The 21,301-nt window shown below is 42.1% G+C and overlaps 1 protein-coding gene across 4 annotated transcripts in view; it reads right to left on the reverse strand.

Moving 5' to 3' along the window:
* LOC147034720 (uncharacterized) overlaps positions 1-21,301 on the reverse strand; it is a 73,855-nt gene that overhangs the window by 24,314 nt on the left and 28,240 nt on the right. For 3 of the 4 annotated variants that reach the window (XM_085887819.1, XM_085887792.1, XM_085887802.1), the window contains exons 4-5: positions 9,662-9,833; positions 7,110-7,239 (exon numbers count right to left, since the gene is read on the reverse strand). In XM_085887819.1, coding sequence (XP_085743945.1) covers positions 7,110-7,239; positions 9,662-9,833 — 302 coding nt within the window. Of the gene's footprint in view, positions 1-7,109; positions 7,240-9,661; positions 9,834-21,301 lie in introns of those variants that run through there. The other variant, XM_085887811.1, reaches the window with a different exon arrangement.

Here is a 21,301-nt window from a genome sequence, read left to right on the forward strand (position 1 = left end):
TATAAGTTGTTGGCACGTTATGCGATCGTTGACACACGTCGACACACGCTTCTTGTAAGTAACTCAAAAGTCGAAAAACGTCGAGGTAATGGTTTGCCTCAGTGTTTCAGATTCCCTGGTTTTTTGTTTTTTCTTTGGTATGACGGTGATGTTTACACTTCGATTTATAGTGCGGTTATGATTTAAATCGTTGAGCGGCAGCCTATTAATTATATTATATTATAACCGCACTAGAAATCAAAGTGTCAACATCACCGTCATACCGAAGAAAAAACAAAAAACCAGGGAGTCTGGAACACTGACGCGAACCATTACCTTGACGTGTTTCGACTTATGAGTAACGTACAAGTAACGTGTGTCGACGTGTGTCAACGATCGCGTAACATGTCTACAACACGTTACTCATTGGTTAGAAATAAGTTTCAGGTACGATAAACATTACCTCGACGTGTTTCGACTGATGAGTAACTTACAAGTAACGTGTGTCGAAGTGTGTCAACGATCGCGTGACGTGCCTACAACTTATGGCATCGTTATGCGGAATGTGTGAGTCATATGCTGGCATATGTCGAAAAATTTCAAGCATGGAAAATTTGTCTAACAGCTTGGCATACTACGAAGTATGCCAGCGTACTCTTAACGTATACAAACTTACCCATAACGTATTTGACGTGTGCCAGCGTTTTAGCCAAATTTTTCATACGTCAGGCATACGCTGGCTGAATCCTCAAGGTGTGACAGGGCCTTTACATAATTAATAAAATACATAATTAGAACTGCCACTTTATAACTGCTGACAGTGATGACTGGGTTCCAAGACATCCCGTTTTGATCAGACACCTGACCCTGACACAGGATGATTTTAAAATTATTATTCATTATTGAATTGAATTTAGAATGGGATGAAAATAAATTCAATTCAAATCAAATGGAAGACCAAATAGGTACAGTCCTGCATTGAACAAGCAAAAAGCAAAGATGAAGTCATCAGGAGGAACCTGGGTCAGATTCACATTTCAGCTGATGCTCCTCCAACCTCAAACCCATCCAAGTACAGCCAAATGAGCCTCATTGTTCCAAGAGGAACAATGGAACAAAACCATACATGGAAAGTCGTTATGGTCATAATAACAAGCATCATAACAAGGTCAAGCAGGGTATTATATGTATTAAAACAAGAGCTCAAGTGAGCACAATATATGCCCGAACAAGAAGGTATATACAGAATTGTGCTACGACATGGAAAACAGCATCCTGGTTGCCATGGCAACCACTTTGGATGACGAACGTATGTCGCGACACACCGTCTCCACAGTCTGTACCTATGTACCAAATAATATGGAATAGTCAAAGCCGAGAAGCGAACGTAGAATTCTTCTTACATTCACCTCTTAAATATATCAAATTAAACCATCTTTTTGCTATGAAAAAATAAATATTACCTTAACATTACCATCACAACAACAACTAAACCACCGAGAACAGGATCTCATCAGCAAAAATAAATACTACCTTAACATTACCTTCACAACGACAACTACACCGCCGAGAACAGGATCTCATAAAAAAAAAATATATATATTACTTCAACATTATACCTCCACATTACCTTCACAACAACAACTACAATGCCTAGAACAGGATCTCATCTGAAAAATAAATACTACAAGTGAACGTAGTATTCTTCTTACATTCGCTTCTGACTTTACCTATAACTTGTTCACAACTGTATACGCAATTTCAGGTTACTTCGGAATTAGTGATCGAATAAGGTAAATCACGATTAAAAATTATTTTTTGATGATGCAGGAGATATCTTTATTAAAATCAGTGGAGGAAATATACACAATGTCTGATATTATTTGGGTCTTTCATGTCTCTGACGATGCGTTTATCTCCCGGCATGCATCATTCCCCATGACAAAAACCGGAAACAAAAAAAAAACAGAAGCAAAAAAAAAAGGGAAGCAAAATGGTCCGAGCCAACACACGGATTCCTAATTGCCATGGTATTGTGTTGTTTTTGTTGTTTCCTATTCTCTCATGTGCACGCGTTCAGTAATATTCACAAGATAGAAATAAAACCCAATCGTGTTGATACACCGCACAGCGTTTAAAAACAACCGGAAGCAAAAGGTCATAGCCAACGACACGGATTCCAAATAGCCAGGGGTATTGTGTTGTTGTTGTTGTTGTTGTTTCCTCTTCTCTCATGTACATGCGTTAAGTATGAAGCTCACTGCGTTCGCTATGAAACGTGAAAGTTGAAAACTTTGGGAGTTAGAGTGCAGACAGGAATGGACGGACGGACGGACGGACGGACGGACAGACAGACAGACAGACAGAAGGATGGACGGACGGACGACCGGTATCGCATAATACGCCCCGATATATATATATATATATATATATATATATATATATATATATATATATATATATATATATATATATATATATATCGGGCATAGAAAAATAATAATAATAAAATAAAAAATAAAAAAACAAAAATAACCCATATCAAAAAATAAAATAATTCTGGCTGCCAGACAATGACACCCGATCAAGTTGAAATTTAAAACATATATTTCCCATCACTACGAGATCATAAATGTGAAGTTTTACGTCGATTGATTAAGCTGTTCCAGAGAAACATTCATATTTTTCTTCAATCCAATATGGCTGCCAAACCATGTGACCTATCATTTATTCCTGCAAACTTGTACACCCGTGGCTTGGGGTACATTTGTGAGAAGTTCCCCTTCAATTTGTCCAGCTATTCTGGAGAAGAAGTTTTTTATGGGTTATTAGGTAAATGCAATCTGGCTGCCAAACCATGTGACCAATAACATGATATGTGTGAGCCTTTTTTTCCTCATGGATAGGCGGTCATACGTGTAAAGTTTCAACTCGAACTGTTCAGCCACTTCAGATAAGATTTTTGATGGTTAAAAAAAAAGAAAAAAAGATGCCAACCGAATCACATGACCGATGGCATCATCAAATTTTATTCTATGGACCATTTTATCCCAAGATGACCCTCAAAAATATTCATACTGATCAGATGTGGTGTTCTGCAGATGCAATTATGACATCATAATGAAGGTGCCTATAACCTCATCAAAAAAATCACGCTATTCCCCACAAGAAGTACTTGCCGTGTGCCAAGTTGATATATTTTTTTCCTTGGGGCAGTTTTGAAGATACAGAGGTCCAAAGTTTATCCGTTTTTTTCAACATGGCTTGCACACCATGTAATCTCTATGATGTCATATTTATGATTGAAACATTCCACACGAGTATTCGCACCGATGGTGAAAATTTTGTTTCAATCTGACAAGTGGTTGCGGAGAAAAATTATAAAACTTATGTGCGGACCATCAAACAGAAAGACAGACAGACGGACAAGCAAGCGGACCCAAACACAATATTCTTCTCCTTCGGTGAGGGTAAACAAGAGTGTGTGCGTGCAAGTGCAAATACACACACACACACACACACACACACACACACACACACACACACACGTATAACTAAAAACTAAAAAAAAAGAGAGCAGAGCAGCCCATCGATGATGGCATGTGACGTTAATTTTGCTTGAGGTTTGCAAAATAAAATAAAAAAGCACTTCTCCATTTGATCTCAAGCATCAGCACATGACCGAAAATGAACGTTTGTATCGGAGTAGAAACCAAACACGCGCTGAGGCTCAGGGTCCACTGACATGGAGCGTGCCATGAAGCAGGTGAAACGTCGCCCAAGACCGGTGTAAAGACTTCAACCTCTTCCCCTTTCAAGTTACCTCCCGGTAATCTGAAATCGATTTCAAGTTACCCCCGGGGGTAGCCTGAACCCGATTTCATATTACCCCCGCACTTTGACACTAACCTCTCCTCCCTGATTTAGCTGAAATGATAAATTATTATGCCCACAACTCATTATACGTTTATTGAATAGAACACGTAAAACATACAAGATTGAAAGCTCGTCTCAAAATCCTGGAAACATAAAAAATGTAAGAAAAATGTTAATTGCAATAAAACCACTCATCCACTTGTTCAAAGTGCATGACGTATGGAATACAAACACATTATATACAAAGATTCAACCTAACAAGAGAAATTTGTATCAACTATATCGAAGAAGGATATCATAAAAATATGGCAAAAACTATAACTGTATGAGAAATACTGATTTCAATAAATAACAATATTAAAATAAAATCATTCATAGTTGTAAATATACTCTGAGTTAGTTAAAAAGATATACCAGTGTATCTATTTGTATCAACTGTATCGAAGAAGGATATCATAAAAAATATGGCATAAAATATAACTGTATGAGAAATACTGATTTCAATTAATAACAATTTAAAATAAAATCATTCATAATTGTAAATATACTCTGAGTTGGTTAAAAAGATATACCAGTATATCTATTTGTATCAACTGTATCGAAGAAGGATATCATAAAAAATATGGCATAAAATATAACTGTATGAGAAATACTGATTTAAATTAATAACAATGTTCAAATAAAATTATTCATAATTGTAAATATACACTGAGTTGGTTAAAAAGATATACCAGTATATCTATTTGTATCAACTATATCGAAGAAGGATATCATAAAAAATATGGCATAAAATATAACTGTATGAGAAATACTGATTTAAATTAATAACAATGTTAAAATAAAATTATTCATAATTGTAAATATACTCTGAGTTGGTTAAAAAGATATACCAGTATATCTATTTGTATCAACTATATCGAAGAAGGATATCATAAAAATATGGAAAAAACTATAACTGTATGAGAAATACTGATTTCAATAAATAACAATATTAAAATAAAATCATTCATAGTTGTAAATATACTCTGAGTTAGTTAAAAAGATATACCAGTGTATCTATTTGTATCAACTGTATCGAAGAAGGATATCATAAAAAATATGGCATAAAATATAACTGTATGAGAAATACTGATTTCAATTAATAACAATTTAAAATAAAATCATTCATAATTGTAAATATACTCTGAGTTGGTTAAAAAGATATACCAGTATATCTATTTGTATCAACTGTATCGAAGAAGGATATCATAAAAAATATGGCATAAAATATAACTGTATGAGAAATACTGATTTAAATTAATAACAATGTTCAAATAAAATTATTCATAATTGTAAATATACACTGAGTTGGTTAAAAAGATATACCAGTATATCTATTTGTATCAACTATATCGAAGAAGGATATCATAAAAAATATGGCATAAAATATAACTGTATGAGAAATACTGATTTAAATTAATAACAATGTTAAAATAAAATTATTCATAATTGTAAATATACTCTGAGTTGGTTAAAAAGATATACCAGTATATCTATTTGTATCAACTATATCGAAGAAGGATATCATAAAAATATGGAAAAAACTATAACTGTATGAGAAATACTGATTTCAATAAATAACAATATTAAAATAAAATCATTCATAGTTGTAAATATACTCTGAGTTAGTTAAAAAGATATACCAGTGTATCTATTTGTATCAACTGTATCGAAGAAGGATATCATAAAAAATATGGCATAAAATATAACTGTATGAGAAATACTGATTTCAATTAATAACAATGTTAAAATAAAATCATTCATAATTGTAAATATACTCTGAGTTGGTTAAAAAGATATACCAGTATATCTATTTGTATCAACTGTAACGAAGAAGGATATCATAAAAAATATGGCATAAAATATAACTGTATGAGAAATACTGATTTAAATTAATAACAATGTTAAAATAAAATTATTCATAATTGTAAACATACTCTGAGTTGGTTAAAAAGATATACCAGTATATCTATTTGTATCAACTATATCGAAGAAGGATATCATAAAAAATATGGCATAAAATATAACTGTATGAGAAATACTGATTTCAATTAATAACAATGTTAAAATAAAATTATTCATAATTGTAAATATACTCTGAGTTGGTTAAAAAGATATACCAGTATATCTATTTGTATCAACTATATCGAAGAAGGATATCATAAAAATATGGAAAAAACTATAACTGTATGAGAAATACTGATTTCAATTAATAACAATATTAAAATAAAATCATTCATAATAAAATCAAAATTCATTGCAAACTCTTTGAAGGCGGTCACGTGGTCAATGTTTGTTAGTAATTAAACATACAAATATAAATGTTTTGAGGGCGTAATCTGAATTCGTAGGGGACAGGATGAAATTGATTTCATGCGATTTCAAGTTACGGGGGGGGGGGGGGGGAGGGGGGGAAGGGTAAGATGAGGGAGGGGGCAATTTGAAATCGCGGCACTGGGTCTGCTCTTGCTTATTGCTCAAATTAGAGGAGGAGATTTGTTGAAACCACCTTCTTCTTCTTCAACAGCAACAAAAAAAATTCTGCTGTATAAGAGTGTGTCCACATATAAGCGTGTAAAGGTGCATGCAAGTTGCTGTTGTTGACTGCTATCCCCACAAATGGCTGGATTTCAGGAGAGCTCGGGATAGGCGTACTAGGTCTCAAAATATCCGTGTGTGTGTGTGTGTGTGTGTGTGTGTGTGTGTGTGTGTGTGTGTGTGTGTGTGTGTGTGTGTGTGTGTGTGTGTGTGTGTGTGTGTGTGTGTGTGTGTGTGTGTGTGTGTGTGTATCTACTCGCGAGTCTCTAATACTGAACAGAGCCATCCCCAGGCCCGATATATCCATCTTCAGCACAGCTCAGCTTAAAGAACCACAGTTCATGGACCAAGCCGTCAGCTTATCCATGCTTGGTCAACAGAGTCTTTCACAGTACTGAAGCATCCATCTTTACCCTACAAAGAACCACAACGTGTGTGTATGTGTGTATGTGTGTATGTGTGTATGTGTGTATGTGTGTATGTGTGTATGTGTGTATGTGTGTGTGTGTGTGTGTGTGTGTGTGTGTGTGTGTGTGTGTGTGTGTGTGTGTGTGTGTGTGTGTGTGTGTGTGTGTGTGTGTGTGTGTGTGTGTGTGTGTGTGTGTGTCCAATTTCACTGTGTCAAGTTCTAAAGGGGTCAATTTCAGTTTATTATTTAAATGGTTGATTTTTGTCACCTCTGCAAGAAGAGCTTTGGCAATGTCAATTGGAGAATTTGAACAACCTTCCTCGTTTATTTTGGGCAGCATCTCGTACATCTTCCTCAATGTGTTGCCGGTTTTGTCAGTCAGCTTCAGAGGGACAATCCTAAAGAGGAAGATCATTATAGAAAACTTGGCAAAATGCACTTGAAAGCCTTTTTCACCTCCAAGGCTGGAGGAGCTTCCTTCACATATTACTTGATGCCCAACATTCCTTGTTGACAATGGATAAATGGAGTTTGCAAGTTAATTTATCATGATTAAAATAAAGAATTCAAAAGCATTATGCTGGTTGCTCAACATTACGAACACAGGAGGCATGAAACCTGGAGTGAAGTGGCACAAGTGATTATTAATAAATCACAAAAATGGAGATCATTCAGTTTGTTTGTCCACCTTTGAGAAAATAAACAATGTTTGTGCATTAAAAAGTTCTATTCTGTGCTTGCATAAAGCAGCATGGCTGTGCCACTGATGCTGTGCCCCTATACCAGTACACGGGTACTCATTTCGCCAACCTCAGAAGGACGAAAGGCTGAGTCAACCCCACCTGGTGTAAATTCAGCAGTAAACGTGCCTCAAACTCACGAGCCTAAGACCCCAAGCCAGCCCCCCTAACAACTAAGCCAACACTAGGTTTATTCAAAAGTGAAGGCATCACCAATGAATATAGCTGCTTCATAAACAAGTTTACGATTGTACGTAATAATCACCAAGGGGGGAGTGGGAGAAGGGCAAGCAGGACAGCATAAAGGTCCATGCAATCGCCTGTGAACTGTCTAAATGCAATTGCTAATTCCAGCACAAAACTATCGGTCTTACTTTGGCAGCACAATAAAATGCAAAGAGAGAATAAACGGGGAGTTATCCACCATAACAGGTCATAAGATCTTGACGTTTTAAGCTTTACCTTTCATCAGAGCAAAACAGAGACATGGGAAGTGGGAAGTGGTTTGTCCCACTGTCACTGCCTTCCCATTTCCCACTGTTAGTGATGGGAAGCTTCCAGTCTCCCTCTCTCTTTTGCTCCGACAAAGGATAATGCCTGAAATGTCAGCACCTTATGATCTTTCATGGTGGATAATTTCATGGCAGGGCATGCGGGAGGAGCAGAGCGGCACTGGTGGAGGGACAGAGGCCCAGATGGATGCACAACACAAGGGGTTTATACTCGTTTCCCACAACAGATACATGAACACCAGAAACGAAAAATAAACATGGGGATTTAAAGAAAATAGAAATACTTACAAGAGAAATTCCAAATGTAATAATTAATAAGTGAAGTAAATAAACGTCTAAAGTCGAGGCACCTCTACACAAGGACTTACACACAGACGAGGGGAAAACAAAAGGAAAGCAAATCCTCCCTTTATACTGGCACTTAGCTTTGTCCAGAGATGGTCTTTATTGAACTTCGGGATCGAGCCTCTTTGTCCAGCGCAGTTAGAAGCACCCCAAAATAGAGCTGAGCCTCACTCTGGGCGAGAAACGTACATGAGGTAATTCGTGAGGTGATATTCAATGCCAGGGCTCACCAACCGCCGTGCGGCTTCCTCAATGACCGCGCTTGCCGATCCTGCTCTCTGCAGAATGGCGCCGTCTCTTCGGTGATATCCACGAGGCTTTGAGGTCCATCTCTCTCGAACCAACCAATAGTCAATTGCCAGCGCCTTACTCCACCACGCGAGCCAATTTGCCTCAGCACGGATATGAGAATCGTGCCGTCTTCTTCATGCTTCGAAGGAAAGCCAGCCATAATGCCCTGATCTTACACGCCATCTTCTCGTTCCGTTCTCTGAACACATTCCTCACTCACCGAACTGAACGAACAAAACCAAAACACTTATGCGTTCACTTCTGATCTCTCTTCGATGTCACGCCTATCAATGATCCACTCCGGGGGTATGACTTGTTATAGTTGTTGTTATAAAAACGTAATTCCCGTTATTGTTGGCTTGTAAATACAAAAACTTAGGAATTACATACATGGGGTCAATTACGTACTGGGGAAAATTGGTCTTAATCGCAATCTAATTAACACAGCAACACCCCCCTCCCCCCCCTCCCGTGTGATGACAAGTAACACTTGAGCGCAGTTTCCCGACTTAGTTTATACCGAGATGCCTCCGACACGTCGACGAACCAAGCAACTCGATACATTCCGAACTTTCCGATGAAATTCATCTATCTATCCCCACAACCATAATACTATCACCCTGGTGCTTTGCATGCAAGGTGGTACCACCCCTCAGATGAAAAGTAAACTGGTGGTCCTGCCTGCAAGCATCAGTTGGTGGACATTGAAGATCAAATGGGTTCGTTTGTGAAGATGTAACAAATTATTGCCAAAACATGAACAAGGTTAAACGTTCCTGCCAGAATGCACAAGGGCACTGCATCAGCAGCACTGCCAGGCTTCAGTTATGATACAATCAATCCTTAGCTCCTAATTACTGACTTCTCACAATCTCGACAAAGTCCTTTTGGCAGTTCAACCACAAACCAATCTTCACTTTTGCTGAAAATACCTGTGATTTTTGTAGAACTCCTTGTTCTCCTTTTTGTCCTTCAACTTATTGCAAATATGTTGCAGGACGGTTGAAGTACTCCCCTCATGTCCTTCAACAATAAGCACACTCTGTTTTGTGGACTTCTTTTTGAAAATCTTAAATTGTTTCAGAAGCTCTTTCCACTGGGTTTCTGTGGAACAGTGAAACGATGGACCAGTCAATGGAAGTGTTCAAAAAGGAAACACAAGCATCAAAAAGCGAATTCATAAATATGAATGGGGGCATACCTCTGCCACTCAATGCCTGATCCATGAGAACATATCATCGGGCCCAATACATTTTTCAAACAAGTGGTGCCAGGCACAACAAATCCTGCCCATTTAGGGCATAAAGTCTTCGGACCCTACCGATCTTCACAAATATGCATTTTTCACGAAAGGAATGGGTAAGATTATGAGTGACAAATAGAATAAGGTTCACTTTCAGCTTAGTTTGAAGTAAATCAGATCATTTTTGACAAAGTTATGAGCGAAAAACGATTTTGATCTTTTCTTGACCTTGACCTTTGATCCAATTGGACCCAAAAGTTAATGGGGTCGTCCAAGGTTCATTGCCCACCTGTGGATTAAATTTGATAGTGTTTGTTAAAGCCGTTTTGCCTAAAGTTGCTAACAGACAGACAGACAACAAACAGACAAACAAACCGGACGTTTACAATATCCCGCTTCCTCCTTCCGGGGGGGGGGGGGGTGGGATAATAACGTGCTGTATATAGTTTTTGGCCCAATCTCTCAATGGAATCACTTTAAAAATTAAATAATTATCGTATACGGATCCAAATTCGGATCTTCACACACCCAACCTGTCCTCACACCAAACTTGTCCTTGCCACACACCCAACCTGACAACAAGTTTTGTCCGAATCCATCCACAACTTTTTGAGATATCGTGCTTTCTTTCATTTTTGCGCCATCTCTCAATGGTGAAGAATCATGAAAAAAATTCTAGTCGTCACATCCGGATCCGCATCTTCACCAAAATCTAATCAGTTCGTCCTTGTTACACACCGAACCAACCACAAAATTTCATCAGAATCCGTCCACAACTTTTTTGAGATATCCTGCACACAGACAGACAGACAGAGCAACAAATAGACAGAGAGGGGTGAAAGCATAACCTCCTTCACCTTTGATGGCGGAGGTAATTAAACTATTTTTATTCATCTCCATCTCTCTCTCCATCTCTCTCTCCATCTCTCTCTCCATCTCTCTCTCCATCTCTCTCTCCATCTCTCTCTCCATCTCTCTCTCCATCTCTCTCTCCATCTCTCTCTCCATCTCTCTCTCCATCTCTCTCTCTCTCTCTCTCTCTCTCTCTCTCTCTCTCTCTCTATCTCTCTCTATCTCTCTCTATCTCCCTCTCCATCTCCATCTCTCTCTCCATCTCCATCTCTCTCCATCTCTCTCCATCTCTCTCTCCATCTCTCTCTCCATCTCTCTCTCCATCTCTCTCTCCATCTCCATCTCTCTCCATCTCTCTCTCTCTCTCTCCATCTCTCTCTCCATCTCTCTCTCCATCTCCATCTCTCTCCATCTCTCTCTCTCTCTCTCTCTCTCTCTCTCTCTCTCTCTCTCTCTCCATCTCTCTCCATCTCTCTCCATCTCTCTCTCTCCATCTCTCTCTCTCTCTCTCTCTCTCTCTCTCTCTCTCTCTCTCTCTCTCTCTCTCTCTCTCTCTCTCTCTCTCTCTCTCTCTCTCTCTCTCTCTCTCTCTCTCTCTCTCTCTCTCTCTCTCTCTCTCTCTCTCTCTCTCTCTCTCTCTCTCTCTCTCTCTCTCTCTCTCTCTCTCTCTCTCTCTCTCTCTCTCTCTCTCTCCATCTCTCGCTCTCTCTCTCTCTCTCTCTCCCTCTCTCTCTCTCTCTCTCTCTCTCTCTCTCTCTCTCTCTCTCTCTCTCTCTCTCTCTCTCTCCATCTCTCTCCATCTCTCTCTCTCTCCATCTCTCTCTCTCTCTCTCCATCTCTCTCTCTCTCCATCTCTCTCTCTCTCTCTCTCTCTCTCTCTCTCTCTCTCTCCATCTCTCTCTCTCCATCTCTCTCTCTCTCTCTCTCTCTCTCTCTCTCTCTCTCTCTCTCTCTCTCTCTCTCTCTCTCTCTCCATCTCTCTCTCCATCTCTCTCTCTCCATCTCTCTTTCTCCATCTCTCTCTCTCCATCTCTCTCTCTCTCTCTCTCTCTCTCTCTCTCTCTCTCTCTCTCTCTCTCTCTCTCTCTCTCTCTCTCTCTCTCTCTCTCTCTCTCTCTCACACCCTCTCTCTCTCTCTCTCTCACACCCTCTCACACCCTCGCACACCCTCTGTCTCCCAAATATATATAACTGGAAAAATCCTCCTTTCATGTGCATCGTGTTGTTGCTGGTTGCATCATTGCTGGGAGTGCCGTGGAACCGCTGATGTAATATCCCCAATGGGTGAGAGCTGGAATTTGTAATTTAGCAATGGTGGAGGAGATAGCTTCCCTACTCTTTCCGTCGGACACCGTGGGATCTTTCATGCCCACCAACCAATACCAGCAAGTAAGACGCCCAGTTTAACGTCAATCCGAGTGACGGCACACACATTGATGAATCACTGCCTGTGAAACACCGGGATGACAATTTTTTAGCTGGGCAGACATTCCAACAAAGCTAAACAGCTTCATAGCGAGTGTGCGTACCTCTCGGGCCTTGTCCATCCTGTGAGTTACTGTAAAAATTACATCCCATGATATGGTCAGGTTTTTAACCTCTGCCACTGAAGGTGAAGGATGTTATGTTTTCACCCCTTTCTGTCTGTTTGTCTGTATGTATGTGCGCAGGATATCTCAAAAAGTTGTGGATGGATCTGGATTAAATTTGGTGGACAAGTTGGGTGTGTGACAAGGACGAACCGATTAGATGTTGAATACGATCTGGATCCGTATCCGACCACTAGAATTTTACAAGTGATTCTTCACCATTGAGAGAGGGCTAAACTAATATGTAGCACGATATCTCAAAAAGTTGTGTATGGATTCAGATGAAATTTGGTGGACAGCTTGGGTGTGTGACCACAACAAAGTGATTCGATTTTGTTGAAGATCCGGACCCGGATCTGGATACAAGAGTTATTTTATTGTTAAAGTGATTCTTCACCATTGAGAGAGGGCCAAAAGTGATATATTCAATGATATTTAACTCCACCATGAGGCTTTGAACATAATTAGATGATCACTTTCACCAAACGATGGTGAAGGAGGTTATGTGTTCCACCCTTTCTCTGTGTTTATTTGTCTGTTTTGTCTGTCTCTGTGCAGGATATCTCAAAAAGTTGTGGACACATTGGGTATGTGACAAGGATGAAACTGATTAGATTTTGGTGAAGATCCGAATCCGGCGACTGGAATTTTTTTAAGTGATTCTTCACCATTGAAAGATGGGGCAAAAATGATATACAGCATGATATTTCAAAAAGCTGTGGACGGATTCGGAAGAAACTTGGTGGACCGGTTACGTGTGTGGCAAGGAAGAATTGATTTGATTTTGGTGTAGATCCAGATCCGGATCAGACTACTCGAATTTTAAAGTGATTTTTCACCATTGAGAGATAGGGCAAAAAACGATATATAACACGTTGTGTCAAAAATGTATTGGACCCGATATGTTCCCGTAGATCAGGCATTGTGGGGCGGAGGTATGTGCTCTACCGAGTGCCCTTTCAGTTGCTGATATTGTTGTTATTGGAGATTGTTTCTTTATTCTGTCTCTCTTGCATTGAGGAGAACAAGACAGGTCAGGTTATGGGAGCATGCACCACAGCAGTGTGTTGCGGCGTCCACTTTCCGCGAGTATCCAAGGGCCTCCATCTGACCATCCCCCAGGCAGATGCCTGACCCATCCCCATCTCTTTAAGATGCTCATCGACCTGCTGCAACCACGAGTCAAGTGGTCGGCCCGTTGGCCTCCTCCACCCATGAGGCTCCCTTGCTGAGAGAATCTGGTGAGCAGGATCAGCATCAGGAAAACGAGCCATATGTCCATACAGCCGCAGCTGACACTCACGGACCATACAGGTAACAAATCTCATTTGTGTCCCTCTCATCAACTGCCCGTTGGACACAAGCAATTGATCAGCAATAGTCAAGGATTCTCGGAAGAGACCTGGTACCAAAGGAGTTAAGTCTCCGTCTCAGATCCCTGGTCAGAGTCCAAGTTTCACACCAGTAGAGCAAGACTGGAATCACCAAGGACCTGAAGACTCGAACTTTCATCCTCACACACAGGTACCGACAGCGCCACCCCCCATGAACCAGTGACTCCATGACTCCCTAGGCCCGATCTACACGTCTATTGACTTCAGGCTCACAACATGTAGAGACATGAATATCACTGCCAACATAAGTGAATCTCAACCATGACCTCAACATCCTCACTACAAACAGGTACAGACAAGATAGCAGCATCCAAGATGTCACTGAAAGCCTGGATCTGAGTTTTGACCTTGGAAACCTGTAGTCCCAGCAGTTTCAACTCCTCATTCAGTGCCTCGAAGAGAACAACTGGACAGTAACTGAGTTTACTTTTTTGTAATCCTGCAGGGGTGCATTACTGTCCACTGTTAATTTTATTTGCATCTACCATGTAAAACACAATGTGCGTATGTGTATTTGTTTGTGTGATGTCTGTCCCCCTTCAAAAGGATGATTTAAGCAGGGTTTTAAAGGCCAATTCTTTTAACACGACTGTGTTCACTACGGTCTAGTTTTTGAGGATAAAAAAAAAAATTCAAAAAACATTTTCCATTAAAGAGTAATTACGTCTTTTCTTTTGGAAATGAACACGGTGACTTCCATCCGGGCATCAATGGCGGTGTACAGAACGGTTAAATAAAAAACAATAAAAACAAGTCGCAGGGAGGTGAAATGCACTGCATGTGATGAGCAATGCACACAGAGTAAACCGAGTGTTCGTTTTCGTCTGTAGGATATCTAATTAATAAAGATGATATAAACACACGTGACACGAGGCCCAGGCTTCAAACTTTGGCACACTCACACAACTGCACCATAAAGTAATGTGTTCCAACCCGTCATTTTTGACGGAATTGATACCAGTGTGTAATATTCTGTTTGTACTTAGGGAATTTTAGCAAATTGTATTGACCATCTGTGAAAAAATTGCTTACCAAAAAATTTCTTCACTAACGTATTCATCTCGGTGTCTACTAACACCTATCAATTAGTGCAAACCCAAATCCTTGTGGACAATTCTGGGGAGGCAATCAAGGTTCGGGTGATCAGAGGACCTGCGGGAAAAAAATGGGAAAATGAACTTTTGCCAATATTGACTTGTGGGATTTCTAACTCGGGGGTTTTTTGGGGTGCTGAATTGATTCCAACCATTATTTTTGAGGAAAAATGAATCCCTGGCCGTAAAATATTGACATGATACATTTTTAGATATCTCAGACTGTGTTTTGCCGTAATTTGGCTCAATTGATTCAGATTGTTCAAATTGTGCTGAAACCAGTATACAACATTTTTGAAACCACTGCTATATTGTTGGTTATACTTGTGCTCATGCTCAGTAGAATTCTCTGTGTTAGCTGACATTAGCTAAGAGCTTTTAGCTATAAAATTATTGTGTACCGGACTCAATAGAAGTTGAATATAGTCAACGTAGAGTGGACCTATTAATGTTAAAACACATCACTGTATGTGTGTTCTGTCTGTTTTGTGTCAAAATTTCATGTCCTGTCTGTTGTTTACAAAAAAATGTCTTATTTTTTAGGACAGTATGAACAAGGATGTAACCACACTCATGCGTGAGGCAAAATCCTCAGATGGTCTAAACAGAGGCCGCTTTTGGAATGAGTCTTCTCACAAGTCTTGGGTTCAGACTCTGAACCACTTCTCGTTCATTCACCAAGAGCTCGAAAGAAGCATGGTCAAATGTGGGGTACCTGTCCACACCGACGTTAAAAGAGTCCAAATGAAGAGAGATAACGATGCTGTCAACACCATAGTTGGGTGGTTGGAGGAAGTCAACCCTTTCGATGCCACACGGGACAAGAAGACTCTGGTGTCCTTCTCAACTGGGTTCAGCAGCACTCCCGAAGACCAAGTCAACGCTGATCAAGCAGAAGAAGTTGGCAGAGCCATACAGGCTAAGATGGATGGGAAAACTGTTGTGGATGCAATGGTAACCACACACAAGGTCAAATCACTTGCAAGCCTCTATCTGGACCCAAAGTCAATGGCGAGAAGCTGGTCATTGACTCACTGAAGATATTCAACCGCCTCATTGTCATCAGTGAGTGTGAAGTCAAGACCAAAGAAGCTCTGCGCTTTGAGTTGACGCCAAAACCGATGTCTCTGTTTGACAAAAATCAAAAGTTGCGAAAGCCAGACAAGGCTGCCCGAGCAAGGTCCCTGAAGGCATGTGTGGCACCTGTCGAACAACCCCCTGCACAAGCCTTGTGGTTGATGGTGGGTGGCCCCTGCACAATGTCAAGTGGGAGGCTAACCGAACTTGGAAGGATGTTGCCGAGAGCTACCTCCGGTTTGTGAAGTCCATGGGGAGCCATCGCCTCCGGATAACGGTGGTCTTTGACGGATATGGCAGCTCCACCAAGGACTATGACCACTTGAGACGAACAAAGAATGTATGCTGTGACATTCAGATTCGTCTGGATCTCAAAATCATCATTGGAAGAGAAAAGTTCCTCGATAACAAAAACAACAAAGCCCAGCTAGTTCTGCTCCTTGCTGAGACATTTAGTGGGAATGGAATCAGTGTACAGCAATGGTCCGATGATGCAGACACCTCCATCGTCCGCGCAGCTCGAGATGAGGCAAGAGAGTCCCCTGTCGAGGTGAGGGCTGAGGACACAGACGTCCTGGTTATGCTGATTCATCATGTTGCAGACCATCTGATCTTCCTCACGACAGCCAAAGAAACATCTTACGATGTCGGGAAGATCCGGGAGGCCCTCCCAGAGATATACCGGAGGTATCTCATCTTCTTGCACAGCTTCCCTGGCTGCGAAACATTGTCTGCAATTTTTGGGTTTAGCAAACCAACTTTGCTAAGCAAGATCTGCAAGACCGATGAAGCAGAGAGGGCAATGGACGTGTTTATGGACATCCGAGCTGAGAAAGGTGATATCATTAAAGCAGGCTGTGATCTTTTCATGCTCATGTTCCATGGGAAATCCTCCAAAGACTTGGAAGACTTGAGATTCGGCATCTTCAGCAAGCGAGCTGCTACTGGGAGCATAAAACCTGAGAAACTCCCCCCCCCCCCCGACAACAGGAGCTGCAGCACAGCACTCTCTCCGAGCTTACCTCCAGACTCGAGACTGGCTGATGCTGCAAAGTCCATCGGTGGATGCCCGGGACTATGGATGACAACTCACTGACCAAGGATATGCACCAGGCAAAAGTTAATTTTCCCATTTTTTTCCCGCAGGCCCTCTGAGCACCCGAACTTTGATTGCCTCCCCAGAATTTTCCACAAGGATTTGGGTTTGCACTAATTGATAGGTGTTAGTAGACACCGAGTTGAATACGTTAGTGAAGAAATTTTTTGTTAAGCAATTTTTTCACAGATGGTCAATACAATTTGCTAAAATTCCCTAACTATTGTGGGTAGACTTAACTTGAATTTACATGATTTTAACCGGATACATGTGCTGTGCTTTTATACCTGCGAAATGAATAAATGAAATTCACAGTTGGAAGAAATTTTCCCGTTAATGGAGGTGTAGAGCAGAAGTTTGGGAATCTTCTTGTTCTTTAGTATGTAGCACAAGGCTGTGTCGTAGCATCAATGGCTGAGGGCACTGCTGTGCCACTGATGCAGTACCCTCTAGCACGTTAAGGCAGGAATTTGTCATTTCCTCAGGGTGCCGGCGATAGCTCGCCTACTCTTCGCGAAGAACAACGTGGTATCTTTACGATGCACCAACCCATGTGGCAGATGGGATGCCCAATTTAACGTTCAGAAACACACACTGATGAATCACCCTGCCTGTGAAACTCCAGGGTGACAGTTTATAACTCGGCCGAGGTTCAAACTCAGACGAGACAGCGAGGAGACGAGTGTGCATCCCTCAAGGCCATCCTGCCAGCCCTGTTTTGGGAAATAAAAACTACCAATGGGTTATGTTGGACGAAGTGAAAGGATTTTTGAGAATATTTTGCTGTGATAACTGGCAATAAGTGTGGTGAATTGAGGTGAATTGAGGGACATGACGCGGGATCACATGTTGTGCGTCTCGCGTATAAGGGGAGGTCTCCGCGGCACGGGGTGATTGTCCCCGGGGCATTGCCATTTACATCGGCTGTTCACTTGGTGCTCGTTAACTGAAGGTGCTCATTGACTGGTGAGAATGGAGATTATATCGAACTCCGTGCTTACGCGGATTTATTCTGCGGTGATTAATCGCACATGTATACGTTACTGCTTATGTACTCCTAGCTGAACCTGTATTCCCCGGTGTGCCCGTAGAAGCGGCTCCAATCAAATGGAATAAAGCCTAAACTCTGAAGGTTCATCTCTCGCTCTCATTTCAATTTATTCCATTTGGTTTTCTCGGCTCTCTCAACCAACGATGGACAAGATCTACAAACCAGAGAGGTTCGACGCAGACCCAAACGCGACTGACGCAGAAATGAAATGGTCGCATTGGTTCTGTTCCTTCTCACACTATCTGACCATCATCGAGGAAGGAGCTGACAAATTTGCCGCTCTCGTGAATCATGTCTCGCCCAGCGTGTACAGGCTCTTCTCGGAGTGCGACACTTACGAAGCAGCGATTGACGTGCTGCAGGCGCTCTACGTGAAGCCCAAGAACGAGGTATACATACGACATCTTCTCAACACACGCAAGCAAGCAGCCGGGGAGACAATCGATCAGTTCCTGCAAGCTCTGAATCAGCTGGGAAAAGACGGCAGCTTCCGGGCCGTAAGCGCCGAGGAACACCGAAAGGAAGCGACACGGGAGGCATTCATCCAAGGACTCAGATCAGCCCACATACGGCAACGCTTACTAGAGAAAGCGCAACCCACTCTTGACAAGGTAGTCGATCAGGCACGAGCGATGGATACGGCTCAGCAGCAATCTGAGTCATTTGGGACACCGATGCTGCTAATGAACGCTGCTACGATGGGAACCCAAGGAACCCCACTGGCACAGACACAGCCAGACATAGGGGATGGAGAAACACCCGAGGAGCCGGATACCCAGGCCACGTCAAACTCCTCAGCAACTGCTCCGGTTGGTAAATGCTTCTTTTGTGGGTACAAAAGGCATCCTCGTCAAAAATGTCCCGCCAGAGATGCCACATGCATGAATTGTGACAAGAAAGGGCATTATGCCAGGGTATGTAAATCTACTCTAAGGAGAAATAAACCCACTTCTGCGGCTCCCTACTCGCAGAATAAATTAACTGCAGCCTCCCCGGGGAATCTATCCAAGGCTATCATCAACGTACGAATTAACGGGCATATGGCTGAGGCACTGATTGATACCGGTAGCTCTGAAAGTTTCGTCAACAGCTCACTAGCGAAGGGCAGGAAATGGAAGATCCACCCGACAGACAATACGGTATGCATGGCCGCCACCTCACTACAATCCCGCGTACGAGGATACTGCAATGTTGAATTGGACGTAAAAGGGTACACGCATCGGGATGTAAGGGTACTGGTGCTTCGTGATTTGTGCGCAGACGTAATTCTGGGTCATAATGTCCTCAAGCAGCACACGAGCGTCGAAATACCCTTTGGAGGAAGCAAACCTCGTCTAATTTTAAATGCGTTGACCACCGCGGAGGTGACGTCCCCCCAGCTGTTTGCTAACTTGTCGCCGGCCTGCAAACCGATAGCGATCAAATCGCGGCGATATACCACTGCTGACATGAATTTCATCACTTCAGAAACCAAGCGATTACTGGAAGAAGGAATTATAGAACCGAGCGACTCGCCATGGCGCGCACAGGTGTTAGTAACCAGCAGTCAGAACCATAAGAAACGAATGGTTGTCGATTATTCCCAAACGGTCAATCGCTTTACCCAACTCGATGCCTACCCCCTGCCACGCATAGATGAGATGGTCGAACGCGTGGCCAATTATAAGGTATTCAGCACCATCGACTTGCGAAGCGCCTATCATCAAATTCCCATCCGAGAGGAAGACAAACCTTACACCGCATTCCAGGCAGGGAGGCGCCTCTACCAATTCAGGAGAATACCTTTCGGTGTCACGAATGGGGTAGCTTGCTTCCAACGGGTTATGGACGACATCATCTCAGATGAAAACCTCAAAGACACTTTTGTTTACGTGGACAATGTCACAGTGTGCGGTAGGGATCAGGGGGAACATGATAGGAATCTAGCCAGATTCTTGAGCATTGCTAGAAAATATAATCTGACTCTCAACTACGAGAAATGCGTATTCTCGGCAAGGTCAATTGACCTTCTCGGCTACACGATAGCGGACGGCACAATTAAGCCTGATCCTGAACGATTGCGCCCGCTCCGTGAGCTACCACCACCTCAGGACTTGCAGACAATGCGCCGGGTGATCGGGATGTTCGCTTACTATGCGAGATGGATTTCGCAATACTCCGAGAAAATACATCCCCTAGTGCATTGCTAAAACTTTCCACCAGATGCCGCTGTTGTAAGAGCTTTCCACAACCTCAAGGATGATATCAGTAAGTCCGTGGTTTTATCGATCGACAGCTCGGTGCCCTTTGTGGTGGAAACCGACGCTTCAGATCACGCCATAGCTGCTACACTTAATCAGTCTGGGCGGCCGGTCGCGTTCTTCTCGAGAACTCTCTCTAGAAGCGAGCAGAGACACTCAGCGATAGAGAAGGAAGCGTACGCCATCGTCGAAGCGCTGCGGAAATGGAGACATTATTTACTGGGAAACCACTTCACGCTCGTTACGGACCAACGATCCGTGGCATTCATGTTTGATGGGAAAAATAACGGGAAAATTAAGAATGAAAAAATTATGAGATGGCGGATAGACCTAGCTTGCTACAGTTACGACATTGTTTACCGGCCCGGGAGGGAAAACCCTGCTGCAGATACCTTCTCTCGGGTCTACAGTTCGGCAACAATCAGTCAGGCTTTGCAAGACCTCCATGTGTCTCTGTGCCACCCAGGGGTAACCAGGATGGCACATTTCGTACGCAGACAAAATCTTCCCTATTCTGTTGAAGATATTAAACAAATGAATGCTTCATGCCCTGTTTGTGCTGAACTAAAACCCAGATTCTATGGCGCGGCATCTGGCAGACTGATCAAGGCCACTTCCCCCTTCGAGAGACTAAACATCGACTTCAAAGGGCCCCTGCCGACCGAGACAGACAACAGATACATATTCACCGTTGTTGATGAATATTCAAGGTTCCCTTTCGCATTTCCGTGCTCGGATATGACCTCGGGCACTGTCGTGAGATGTCTCTCTGACCTCTTCGCTATGTTTGGGAAACCTTCGTACATACATTCAGACAGAGGGCCGTGTTTCATGTCGGCCGGGCTAAAACAATTCCTACTAGAGCTCGGCATAGCAACTAGTCGAACGACGAGTTACAACCCACAGGGTAACGGGCAGGTGGAACGGTATAACGGG

This window comes from Eptatretus burgeri, chromosome 1 (genome assembly GCF_056783735.1).
Source record: "Eptatretus burgeri isolate ZD-2024b chromosome 1, Ebu_testis_v1, whole genome shotgun sequence".
NCBI lineage: Eukaryota > Metazoa > Chordata > Myxini > Myxiniformes > Myxinidae > Eptatretus > Eptatretus burgeri.